Here is a 14172-nt window from a genome sequence, read left to right as displayed (position 1 = left end):
CAACACCAAGTTCAAGTCTAACAGGTTTATTTGGTATCAAGTGAGTCACTCCTGATGAAGGAGCAGTGCTCCAAAAGCTTGGACTTCAACCTGGTGCTGTGAGACTTGTTACTGTGCCCCAGTCCAACGCCAGCATTTCCACATCATTTGAGAATTATGACAGTGATACACAAATTGGCATGCTGGTATATGTGCATTACAGTGAATCTTTGGGCAGATTTGGACTCATTTAATGTGGGACATCACAAATTCAAGGCATCCAATTATAAAGAGAACTAAAACAACACAAAATATTGGTTTGCTCAACACAAAGCACTTAAGAGAACGTTTTTAGTGCAGTAGAGCTTACAAGTCAGCAAGTTTGTCATTTTGTAATGTTTCCACAAAGTCTGAATCCATGCATTCTTGCGTGCCAAACTGCAAACAAGAGGACTTAATATTCATTCAGAATGTCACTTCAAATTACAGAACAAGAACAAAATCTTGCTAACAGCTTTGGGAGCCTAACATTCAAAACCCACTTGGCAACTGATAGATTCATGCGAAAGTCATTGATTTGTGGTTTTCATGGGAGAGTAGCTAGAATTGTGGAATTCAGACCTCAAAACACTGCTAAACATACTGGAAAAACCGAGCATCCGATGCAATAAAATCATAATTTGACGTATTTAGTCACCATAAATCGGCTTAATTATAAGCAGATGGAATTCTGGAATGCAATCCAAAAACACAGGTAAAAACCCCAGAATTCTATGAAAATGGAAAATAGCTACCATAAATCAGTGGCCCTGACTATTGCTCCTGTCCACATGTCTTGGCACCTTTATGTATTTTCCAAGGATTCGTTCATGATTCTGTAAAACAAAAAGATGGAAGTAGCAATTGTCCCTCTTACCTCCTGATGCCATTTTTGCGCAATTACAAAGGCATTTGTCATTGTCTGAATCTTTCGTGCTAAAATCATTTCCCAGATGGCTGAGACTGCTTATCCTGCCTGCTGTCCCACTGTAGCCTTTAAGATGAATTCTGTAGAAGGAATAGATCAGGGAAGAATATGTTATTTCTATCGATTATGTCACTCAATCATTTATGTACATTAACACTGTTCCACTCAGGACAGTTAATTACGTTGTCAAACTGTATTCCCCAAAATAGTCCAGGCAGGTTCCAGGAATCAACATTAATTTTATATTCCAATTCATAGGATTAATTCTGTCACAACTTTAATTTTACAGCATGGTGACATATTTTCCCTTGCTTCTCGCTTTTAACATGAGGTTTTCTGATTTTTTATTGACTTGTTAAGAATAATTCGTCTGAAGCAAGAAAGTTCTTTTGAAAATAGAAGGGAAAATTATAAGGACAGCTCTTTGTACCATCAATACATAACTTAAATAGGAGCAGGAGAAGACAATTTGTCTCCTTAAGTCTACTCTGCCATTCAATAAGATCGTGGATGATCTGATTGGGCTTAATCTCTCCTCCCCAGCCCCCCCCCCCCACCCCCGATTAAGAATCTGCCTAACTTAGCCTTGAATGTATTCAATGACCCAGCCTCCATGCTCTCTGTGGAGGAGAATTCTAAAGTCTAACAAACCCTCTGAAAGGAATAATTCCTTCTCGTCTCTGTCTTAAATGTAAAATTCTTACCCAACCCGCTCAACTTTTCGTCGAATGCAAACTCCTCATCCAGGCATTAAGCTTACTTCTCTGAACTGCTTTTAATGCAAGTATGTCTCTCCTTAAGGTAAGCAAAACTGAATACATTACTCGAGGTGTTGTCTCACCAATGCCCTGTACAGTTGTAGTAGAACTCCCCTACATTTATGCTCCATTCCCCCATGCAATAAAGGCCAACATTCTGTTTGCCTTTTTAATTACTTGTTTTATGATTATGTACTAGAACACCCAGATACCTCTGTATTGCAGCGTTCTCTGTAATATCTCTACATTTAAATAATATTCTCTTTTTCTATTCTACCTGCAAAGGTGGACAACCTCATATTTTCTTTCGTCTGCCAAATATTTGCCCACGCACTCAACTTTCATTAACCCTTTGTAGACTCTTCATATCCTCACAATTTGTTTTTCTGCCAATCTTCATATCATCAGCAAATTTGGCTACAACTCAGGTAATTCCTTCATCTAAGTCATTCATATAGATCGTAAATAGTTGAAGCCTCAGCATTGATCCCTGTAAGCACTCCATTAGTTACAGTTTGCCATCTTGAAAATAATCCATTTATCCTGACTTTCTGTTTCCTGTTAGTGAGCTAATCTTATAACCATGCTAATATATCAGCCCCAACATTATGTGTACCTTTCATGTGGCACCTTATTAAACGCCTTTTGGAACTTCAAATACATCCACCGATTCCTTTTTATCTGCCCTGCTTGTTACATTCTCCACTGTTATCTGTTATGTATACTGGGAATTGTGAACTTGCTAGTGCATTGTTACAAAAGCAGTATAATGAAGGTGCTGGAAATTGAAAACTAAAATAGAAATCACTGGAAATATTCGGCTCTGGCAGCATCTGTTAAGCGAGAAACAAAAGTTAATGTTGTTGGTTAATGATCTTTACTCAGAACTGGAAAAGGTTAGAGATGGAATAGGTTTTAAGAAGCAGGAATGGAGGAAAGAACAGAAGGGAAGGTCTATAATAGTGTGGGAAGCATGAGACAAAGAAGTTGATGATACAAGGCAAAAAAGGGAATGAAGGGGAAAGGAACCAGTGAAAGAACAAAAGATGGGCTGAGAAGAAGCATATATGGGAATAGCCGAATCATCTGTCAGGAATGCTGTCCTAAAAATTGAAAAACTTATTGAATCCTATGTTCAGTCTGAAAGATTGTAATGACCTAATTGAAAGAGAAGTTGCTGTTCCTCAAACATGTGTTGAGCTTCATTGAAAGAGTGTGAAAACAATCATTATCACTGGGGAGAAAGCACTTGGCAAACTCATGGGACTAAAGGCTGACAAGTCCCCTGGATCTGTTGGCCTGCATCCCAGGCTATTCAAAGCATTGGCTGCAAAGATGGTGGATGTGTTGATTGTAATTTTCCAAATTCCCCAAACTCCCTACATTCTGGAAAGGTCCCAACAGATTTTGTGACACCCCTATTCAAGGAAGGAGGAGACACAAAGAAGGAGGAGACACAAAGTAGGAATCTGTAGGCTAATAGCACCTCATTGGGAAATTGTAGGAATCCATGCTCGGAACAGAACATTGAGAAAATCACAATACAATCAAGGCAGAGTCAACATAGCTTTATGTAAAGAAAATCATGTTCAACAAGTTGATTAGAATTCTGAGGATGTAATGAGCAGGGTGGATAAAGAGGAATACCAGATGTACTTGGATTTCTAAAAGGTATTTGATACGGTGCACATGATTATGGCTCCTAGTGTTGGGAGTGACATCATGTGATAGAGAATTGATGAGCAAGCTGAAAACAGAGTTGGGATAAATGGGTGCTTTTCAGGTTGGCAAATTGTAACTGGTGAGGTGCCACAGGGGTCAGTTCTGGGACCTCAACTATTTTAAGTCCATGTTAATGATATGGGTGAAGGGACTAACTGTATTGTAGCCAAGTTTGTTGATGTTACAAAGCCAGGTGAGAAAGCTAGTAGTGAGGAGGGCACAGAGTCTGGAAAAAGAGAAGTTACTTGAGTGGACAAAACATTGGGAGGTGGAATATAATGTGGGAAAGAGATTATCCTCTTTCGTAAGACAAATAGAAAAGTAAAATAATGATTTCAATGGCGTGAGGTACAGAATGCTTCCGTAAGAGAGATCTGGATGATCATGCATGAAACACAAAATGTTAACATGCTGCACAACACGTAATAGTAACAGTAAATGAAATGTTGGCAATTATTGCAAGGAAAATGGAGAATAAAAATGGCAAAATCTTGCTACAACTTTACAGGACGTTGATAAAACCATTTCTAGAACACTATATACAGTTTTGGTCTCCTTATCAAAGGGGGGATTAACTTGCATTGGAGGCAGTTCAGAGAATGTTCTTGATAATTTTTGGGATGAAGAAAGGGGTTTTCTTATGGGGAACAGTTGAGCAGGTTGGACCTTTACTCATTGGAGTTTAGAAGAATGAGAGATGATCTTAATGGAACATAAAAGATTCTGAATGGGTTTTGACAGGATAGATGCTGAGGTATTAAGGTAGCTGTGAGGCTTGGTATACTTCTAGGAGATATTCATTAATAGCATATTCCAAGAAATGGCAACGGAGGGAAGGAAACAATTGGAAATGGAAGGACAAATTGGAAGTGAAGTTGATGAAATTTTCCAGCTTCATTCACTCCCCATTCCCAGTCTGACCTCTGTGATGTAATTTCTCACTATTCAAATGCAGCTCACTCCTTGCAGAGTTCGAATGTAGCTCCATGTAAACTTGACAAACAGCACCTTATCTTTTGATTATGGTGCTTCACTGGTACCTGACTCAATGTTGACTTCAACAACTGAAAATCATAATCTCTGCCTCCATTGTTTTGCATGGCAGCTTTTGTTGTTCCCATTCACACCTCCTCCCAGCCTATCTTTTGTTTCTTGTCCCATTACCATCTCCGTTTGCCTTGCAGTGTCATCTCTTGTATTAATTAGTCTCCTCTCCCTTCCACCTTATCACTGATCTTTGCTTCTGTTTTTCTTTTGAACGTACTAAAAATCGTTATCATTAACTCTTTTTCTCTCTCTCCATATTTGAGAGAACACTGTTGATGTGTGGGTAGATGATTAGTTTGGCTGCTACAGAAAATAGCCGTATTCTCATTGCCAAAGTCATCAGTATAATCATTAATTTTCCATAAATTTTAATATAACACATTGTTTATGGCCTCTCCCTTAATAAGGGAGCATTTTAACTTGAGCACATCCTTCCAGGGGTCATAAAATACCAGTTGAAAAATTTTAATGCCCAGATATAGGTCACTAAAATGTTGACCTGTTTCAAAAGTTGATGCTGCTGCTACTGCTCATCCCTTTTTGCTTCTTTCTGCTTTAAAGAAATTATTTTAAACCATGCCCTTTAACATATAACAAATAACTCTAGAGAAGCATTTATACCATATTGAAGAAGAGCAGACAAAACTGCTGACATTTTAACCTTTAAACATCAATCAGCATTGAGTCATTAAATTGACTTTATAATAAATGATTTCATTTCTATGAAGAACCAAGGGATTGAAAACTGCTGCTGTTTGAATGTAAGCAACAGTATTCATCGTCAGTGATTTTTGTATCTATCCAGACAGATGGATGCCAGACCAATTACATCTCCTGAACTGTGACTTTTTCCTTTAATTCTGAAAAGAGACTGAGGAGAAAATGAGAATTTTTTATGCTTTTCTTTCTTTAATAGACTGCAGATGACTTGGTAGAGATATTTTATAAAGGTAAATCTGACTTTACTTATATATAATAGACACCACAAGGATTTTTGCAAAACCCTGCAAAGTCCTCCTCGCAAATATCTGGGGATTGGTGCCAAATATTTGGGAGAACTGACTAGTCAAGCAAAATAAACTTCCAAAGTCATACTCATGGGATCATATCTATCAGCCAATTTCTCAGACTTGTTCATCACCACCCCTGGATATGTCCTGACTTAGCAGCAAGAGAGACCCACCATGCTGCCGTTGCTGCTGCTGCAGCTACTTGTGGTTACTCCTCCTAGGAGATCTGCCACCATGCCAAGTCATGCTCCTCTGTCTTGTGCCATCCTCACACATCGACTGTAGTCCTGCAAACACTCTGTGATGTCAATCATCCAAATATACCTAGGTCGACCATCTTTCTGTTAGCCGTCATTTTTTAGCTCTGATCAAATGGTTGAAATACCAACATTTTCTTTTTTGAATGTCACTCTTCATAGTTAGAAATCATAGAAACCCAACAGTGCACAAAGAGGTCATTCAGCCCATTGGATCTGCACCGACAACAATCCCTCCCAGGCGCTATCCCCGTCACCCCACATATTTACCATAATCCCTCTAACCTCCACATCCCAGGACACTAGGGGGCAATTTAGCATGGCCAATCAACCTACTCTTGCATCTTTGGACTTTGGGAGGAAACGAGAGCACCTGGAGGAAACCCACGCAGACACGGGGAGAATGTGCAAACTCCACACAGACAGTGACCCAAGCCGGGAATCGAGCCTGGGTCCCTGAAGCTGTGAGGCAGCAGTGCTAACCACTGTGCCACCGCACCTTTTTGCTCTCACAATTAAGCACCTCTTCATTTGTCCTATGGTCTGCAGATGGAATTTTTCTCAACACCGGGTTAAAGTCCAACAGGTTAATTTGGTAGCACAAGCCACTAGCTTTCGGAGTGCTGCTCCTTCATCAGGTGAGTGGGAGTTCTGTTGACAAACAGGGCATATAAAGACACAAACTCAATTTACAAAATAATGGTTGGAATGCGAGTCTTTACAGGTAATCAAGTCTTAAAGGTACAGACAATGTGAGTGGAGAGAGCGTTAAGCACAGGTTAAAGAGATGTGTATTGTCTCCAGACAGGACAGTTAGTGAGATTTTGCAAGTCCAGGCAAGTCGTGGGGGTTCCAGATAGTGTGACATGAACCCAAGATCCCGGTTGAGGCCGTCCTCATGTGTGCGGAACTTGGCTATCAGTCTCTGCTCAGCGACTCTGCGTTGTCGTGTGTCGTGAAGGCCGCCTTGGAGAACGCTTACCCGAAGATCAGAGGCTGAATGCCCGTGACCGCTGAAGTTTGCCCCAACAGGAAGAGAACACTCTTGCCTGGTGATTGTCGAACGGTGTTCATTCATCCGTTGTTGTAGCGTCTGCATGGTCTCCCCAATGTACCATGCCTCGGGACATCCTTTCCTGCAGCGTATCAGGTAGACAACGTTGGCCGAGTTACAACAGTATGTACCGTGTACCTGGTGGATGGTGTTCTCATGTGAGATGATGGCATCCGTGTCGATGATCCGGCATGTCTTGCAGAGGTTGCTGTGGCAGGGTTGTGTGGGTGTCATGGTCACTGTTCTCCTGAAGGCTGGGTAGTTTGCTGCGGACAATGGTCTGTTTGAGGTTGTGCGGTTGTTTGAAGGCAAGAAGTGGGGGTGTGGGGATGGCCTTGGCGAGATGTTCGTCTTCATCAATGACATGTTGAAGGCTCCGGAGAAGATGTCGTAGCTTCTCCGCTCCGGGGAAGTACTGGACGACGAAGAGTACTCTGTCCACCGTGTCCCGTGTTTGTCTTCTGAGGAGGTCGGTGCGGTTTTTCGCTGTGGCGTGTCAGAACTGTCAATCGATGAGTCAAGCGCCATATCCTGTTCTTATGAGGGCATCTTTCAGCATCTGTAGGTGTCTGTTGCGATCCTCCTCATCTGAGCAGATTCTCTGTATACGGTGGGCTTGTCCATAGGGGATGGCTTCTTTAACGTGTTTAGGGTGGGGTGGAAGCTGGAGAAGTGGAGCTTCATGAGGTTATCCGTGGGCTTGCGGTACAGTGAAGTGCTGATGTGACCGTCCTTAATGGAGATGCATGTGTCCAAGGATGCAACCGATTCCGGAGAGTAGTCCATGGTGAGTCTGATGGTGGGATGGAACTTGTTGATGTCATCATATAGTTGTTTCAGTGATTGTTCACCATGAGTCCAAAGGAAGAAAATGTCATCGATGTATCTGGTGTATAGCATCGGTTGAAGGTCCCGTGCGGTGAAGAGGCCTTGTTCGAACCTGTGCATGAACATGTTGGCATATTGAGGTGCGAATTTGGTCCCCATAACTGTTCTGTGTGTCTGGATGAAGAACTGGTTGTTGAAGGTGAATACATTGTGGTCCAGGACGAAGCGGATGAGTTGTAAAATTGCATCTGGAAACTGGCAGTTGTCGGCGCTGAGCACTGAGGCCGTTGAAGCAATTTGCTGCAACGACACACGACAGCGCAGAGTCGCTGAGCAGAGACTGATAGCCAAGTTCCGCACACATGAGGACGGCCTCAACCGGGATCTTGGGTTCATGTCACACTATCTGTAACCCCCATGACTTGCCGGGGCTTGCAAAATCTCACTAACTGTCCTGTCTGGAGACAATACACATCTCTTTAACCTGTGCTTAACGCTCTCTCCACTCACATTGTCTGTACCTTTAAGACTTGATTACCTGTAAAGACTCACATTCCAATCATTATTTTGTGAATTGAGTTTGTGTCTTTATATGCCCTGTTTGTGAACAGAACCCCCACTCACTTGATGAAGGCGCAGCGCTCCGAAAGCTCGTGGCTTTTGCCAACAAATAAACCTGTTGGACTTTAACCTGGTGTTGTGAGACTTCTTACTGTGTTTACCCCAGTCTAACGCCGGCATCTCCATATTATGGAATTTTTAACATACATCTTGGCATCCACATTTCAAAGGCCTTGATTTTCTTCCACAGGCCTTGACTTATTGTCCAGGTTTCTGAGGCACGCAGGAAGGTGGATGCAGTATCTTATAAGTTTTTCATAGAATCATAGAGTCCCTACAGTGCAGAAGGAGGCCATTTGGCCCATCGAGTCCGCACCAACCACAATCCAACCTGGGCCCTATTCCCGTAACCCCACATATTTACCCTGCTGATCCCCCTGACACGAGGGTCAATTTAACATGGCCAATCAACCTAACCTGCACATCTTTCGAATGTGGAAGGAAACCAGAGCACTCGGAGGAAACCCACGCAGACACAGGAAGGATATGCAAACTCCACACAGACAAGCTTGTTAAGCTTGGGTTCTTTTGTTCACATATCTTTTATCCTCAAAAAACTACTTTTGGCTGACTCTATCCTTCTTCTGACTTCAGCATTCCATCTATTGTCTTTTGTTCCAGTGTGATGCAATCCAATTCAATCCTCACTTAAGTTTCTTTCTTTCTCTTCCTTCTAACTCCCATTGTTTTTGTCTTTTTGGTATTCATATTCAATCCATATTCTAAGCTTCTAGATTTTACTTGATCCACAATAATTTGTAGAGCCTCTTCCAATTCTGCAAGTTTATTTATTCTTTTTATGGGACATAAGCTTTGCCGGCTGGGTCAGCATTTATTGCCCATTTGGCAGTTATGATTCAACCACATTACTGTGGGTCTGGAGTCACATGTAGGCCAGGTCATTTAAGGATGGCAGATTTTCTTCCCCAAAGGACAAAGATGGGATTGTAAAACAATCGTGAATGGTTTCATGGTCATCATCAGAGTTTAATTCCAAATTTTTATTGAATTTAAATTTCATCATTCAGTCTGATTCGAACCCGGGTTCCTAGAGGATTACCCTGGGTCTCTGGGGTACTAGTACCACAGTATCACTAGGCCACTGCCTCCCCTCCTACTGTGTCATCAGTTGGTTCATGTTCTTCCCTTCCTTTTTACCCCTGAAAATAGATCTAATTCTCTGCATATTTGTTCTTGGTATATGTTGACGAAGTTTGCAACAGTCAACAGTCTTATTGTACTTCTCTCTTTACTTGAAACTTATGATTGTGCATCTTCTAACTTGAGGCTTGCTAGTAGATCCCAGTATGAGCCTTGGATATTTCTCACAGTTTTACTCTTACTGTCACATTGCAGCAACATGTCTCTTAGCTTTAGGTGATACATGGGATCAAATGTCTTTTCATTGCCTGCGAAGCATGTGTAAATGTATTTACTTCTTGATGTTTGTCCAAGACTGCTCTTGGCTTAAATATCCCTTCTCTTGTTCCTGCTCCAAGTCAAACTCCAAGGTGCATTTCATCAATTTCTGCTTCAAATATGTTATTATTTATTTCTCTTATTATTTTCAAGATCACTTATTTGAGATGAATCATTAAGCTTGTAATTTTCGGCAGCACGGTGCCACAGTGGTTAGCATTGCCACCTCACAGCACCAAGGACCCGGGTTCGATTCTCGGCTTGGGTCACTGTCTGTGTGGAGTTTGCACATTCTTTCCGTGCTGTGTGGGTTTCATCTGGGTGCTCCAGTTTCCTCCCACAGTCCAAAGATGTGCAGTTGAGGTGGATTGGCCATGCTAAATTGCCTCTTAGTGTCAGGGGGATTAGCAGGGTAAATATGTGGGGTTACGGGGATAGGGCCTGGCTGGGATTGTTGTCAGTGCAGACTCGATGGGCCAAATGGCCTCCTCCTGCACTGTCGGGATTCTATGATTCTAAAATGATTGCACTTCATTGCTTTCTTTGGTAACTTAATGAATGATGAATGTAACAAATCACTCTGAATGTATCATAGATAATCACAGAGGTTTACAGCATGGAAACAGGCCCTTCGGCCATGCCGCCCTTTTTTTTAAACCCCAAAGCTAGTCCCAGTTGCCTGCATTTGGCCCATATCCCTCCATACCCATCTTACCAATGTAGCTGTCTAAATGATTCTTAAAAGACAAAATTGTACCTTCCTCTACTACTACCTCTGGCAGCTTGTTCCAGACACTCACCACCCTCTATGTGAAAAAATTGCCCCTCTGGACACTTTTATATCTCTCCCCGCTCACCTTAAACCTATGCCCTCTAGTTTTAGACTCCCCTATCTTTAGGAAAAGATATTGACTATCTAGTTGATCTATGCCCCTCATTATTGTATAGATCACTATAAGATCACCCCTCAGCCTTCTATGCTCCAGAGGAAAAAAGTCCCAGTCTATCCAGCCTCTCTCCTTGTGATCCTTTGATCACAAGTTTCTGTTCTCACTTTGAATTCTGTTTCTTCAAGGGGTTTTAGATATCCTGTTCTTAGTTCATCTATGCCTACAGCTTTTGCTGTACCCATCATTTTCAAATCATTCTTAACTTCTGATATCATAATGCTTGGTTCATCTTTTGCCTCCTTATCTTGAGGATTCTCTTGCTTTGGATCATCGCTCAATTCACTTGTATATACTGTTTGTCTTTTTTGCTGCTGCATCCTTTCAAACAATACTTTGTCTTTCATGCATCCATGATATGTTTTTATCCCATTCTTACTATCTGTCAAAGATTTCACATTGTGAAGCACAACTCTCTTTTCTTTCCAGCTTCAGTATTTCATCACAAATTTCACTCTCCAATTTTTCTTTAACCCACTGACATGCGTTCTTTATTTTCTTTTCAATTTCATAATACTGTTTCTTTTCTTTCCCTTTCTATCATCATTGCTAGCACAATATCTCCTCTGTCATCCACTCGGTCCTGTTTTCCATTCTGTTATGGTGCTATTTCCTTCACAGCGTGTTGTATACCCTCTTTCATGTTTTTCCATTTGACCCACCACAGGTGGTGCAAATGGTATACAGTTTGTTGGGAGCAGCCCTGGAAGTCGTCAGTGTTAATTCCTGTCCCCATGAGGTCAAACAGTGGGACCGGAGGAAGATTTACAGTGGGGCACACCGTGCCGCAGCACAGGGTCCTTAAACTACATGGGGCCTCAAAAATGATGAGTGAGTGATGAAGTTGCTCATCCTGCCACCTAAAAGCATTGTTCACTCCCCTGCACCTGCCTCCTCTTTTCTCACCTGACTCAAAACTCCTGGATTATTTCCTTTTCATTGGCTGCTTCTCATTGAAGTCATTTCACGCACCAACATTTGATTGACTGGTGTTGGTGGTTAATCCTGCCTCTGATTGGTCTGTCCAACCACCTGTCAGCTTCCCTGGCATATGGGGGCTTCTCAATTAGACCATTATATGTTTGCATTCATAAGAATGGGGTTTTATCTGCTCAAGAATGACACAATCCGCAAAAATTGTAACAGTTCTTTATCAATGTATTTACATCTCACTGAATCAGAACTATGATATTTGACAAAAACATCCTCCCTTCTGCTCACTTCTCCTGATTTCAGATCTCTCCACCAGGAATGTAGCCTACTGGACTGTTTCAGGAGAGCCCATTGCATTAAACTGTTTCGCACTCGCTGCCCATCTCCCTCTCGCTTTAGCAGAATGTGTGGTAATTGTTTGTTCGCGAAGCTGGTCCTATTGGCGGAGCTTGAATTTTTTAAGTAAGTTTATTTATTGGTCACAAGTTGGCTTATATTAACACTGCAATGAAGTTACTGTGAAAATCCCCTCATCGCCACACTCCGGTGCCTGTTTGGGTACACTGAGGGAGAATTCAGCATGGCCAATGGACCTAACCAGTGGATGTTTCGGACTGTGGGAGGAAACTGGAGCACCCAGAGGAGACCCACACAGACACGGGGAGAATGTGCAAACCTCACACAGACAGTGACTCAATCTGGGAATTGAACCCAGGTCCCTGGTGCTGTGAGACAGCAGTGCTAAACACTGTGCCGCCCCAATATTAGAAATTGAATTTCTCGATCACTGGGAGAAAAACCGAGGATAAGGGTTTCTAAAAAGCCAGACCTACCAGAATCCAAACCATTGGGATGTGCGGAAGTGGACCTTGCTGGATCTGTCTGCCTCTCAGTATTATTACCCAATTGCTCAGGAAGGCAGCAATGATTAGGTACAGTCACCAGTTAATTTCACATTTGAGGCACATACTCTTGTTTAAGGGGCGGTTATGGCTAGTGGTTCTCGCGGGAGCATAAGACCATATGACATAGGAGCAGAATTAGGCCACTCAGCCCATCGAGTCTGCTCTGCCATTCAATCATGGCTGATATTTTTCTCATCCCCATTCTCTTGCCTTTTCCCCATAACCCCTGGTCCCCTTAGTTAATCAATAACCTATCTATCTCTGCCTTAAAGACACTCAATGACCTGGCCTCCACAGCTTTCTGCAGCAAAGAGTTCCACAGATTCACCACTCTCTGGCTGAATAAGTTCCTCCTCATCTCTGTTTTAAGGGATCATCCCTTTAGCCTGAGGTTGTGCCCTCTGGTTCTAGTTTTTCCTACCAGTGGAAACATCCTCTCCACCTCCGCTCTTTCCAGGGCTCGCAGTATGCTGTAACTTTCAATAAGATCCCCCTCATCTTTCCAAACTCCAATGAGTACAGACCCAGAGTCTTCAACCATTCCTCATACGACAAACTCTTCATTGTGAACCTCCTCTGGACCCTTTCCAAGGCCAGCACATCCTTCCTTAGATATGGGGCCCAAAACTACTCAATATTCCAAATGGGGTCTGACCAGAGCCTTATACAGCCCCAGAAGCATATCCCTGCTCTTGTATTCTAGCCCTCTTGACATGAGTGCTAACATTGCATTTGCCTTCCTAGCTGCCGACTGAACCTGCACGTTAACCTTAAGAGAATCTTGAACAATGATTCCCAAGTCCCTTTGTGTTTCTGATTTCCTGAACATTTTCCCATTTAGAAAATAGTCTGTGCTTCCATTCCTCCTTCCAAAGTGCATAACCTCACATTTTTCCACATTGTGTTCCATCAGCCACTTCTTTGCCCACTCTCCCAACTTGTCCAAGTCCTGCTGCAGCAACCCTGCTTCCTCAATACTACCTGTCTGTCTACATATCTTTGTATTATCTGCAAACTTAGCAACAGTGCCTTCAGTTCCTTTCTCCAAATCGTAAATGTATATTGTGAAAAGTTGTGGACCCCTGAGGCACACCACTAGTCACCGGTTGCCATCCTGAAAAAGACCCCTTTATCCCCACTCTCTGCCTTCTGCCAATCAGCCAATCCTCTATCCATGCCAGGATCTTATCCTTAATGCCATGGACACTTAACTTATTTAACAGTCTCCCATGCAGCACCTTGTCAAAGGCCTTCTGGAAATCTCAATAAGTCACGTCCACCAGTTCCCCTTTATCTAACTTCCTTGTTACCTCTTCAAAGAACTCTAACAGATTTGTCAGACATGACCTCCCCTTGACAAAGCCATGCTGACTCAGTCCTACTTTATCATGCACTTCCAAGTACTCTGCGATCTGATCTGTAATAATGGACTCTAAAATCTTGCCAATGACTGAAGTCAGGCTAACCAGCCTATGATTTCCCATCTGCTGCCTCCCTCCCATCTTAAACAATGGCATTACATTTGCTACTTTCCAGTCCTCTGCCTCCAGTGATTCCTGAAAGATCACCACCAATGCCTCCACAATTTCCTCAACTATTTCTTTTAGAACTCTGGGGTGTAGTCCATCTGGTCCAGGTGATTTATCCACCTTCAGACCTTTCAGTTTCCCCAGAACGTCCTTAGTGATGGCCACTACACTCACCTGTGCCCCTTGACTCTCCTGG

The 14172-nt window shown here is 42.5% G+C and overlaps 2 protein-coding genes across 3 annotated transcripts in view; one reads left to right on the top strand and one right to left on the bottom strand.

Annotated features, from left to right (window-relative positions):
- The window catches only part of mcph1 (microcephalin 1), a 334501-nt gene that overhangs the window by 132345 nt on the left and 187984 nt on the right, over positions 1-14172 (top strand). The window lies entirely within an intron of this gene.
- The window catches only part of LOC144493775 (angiopoietin-2-like), a 117536-nt gene that overhangs the window by 5989 nt on the left and 97375 nt on the right, over positions 1-14172 (bottom strand). For both annotated transcript variants that reach the window (XM_078213237.1, XM_078213238.1), the window contains one exon: positions 896-1026. In XM_078213237.1, the coding sequence (XP_078069363.1) occupies positions 896-1026 (131 nt within the window). The remainder of the gene's footprint in view (positions 1-895; positions 1027-14172) is intronic.

Source organism: Mustelus asterias, chromosome 5 (assembly GCF_964213995.1).
Source record: "Mustelus asterias chromosome 5, sMusAst1.hap1.1, whole genome shotgun sequence".
Classification (NCBI taxonomy): domain Eukaryota; kingdom Metazoa; phylum Chordata; class Chondrichthyes; order Carcharhiniformes; family Triakidae; genus Mustelus; species Mustelus asterias.
This window is presented reverse-complemented; position numbering and strand designations above follow the sequence as displayed.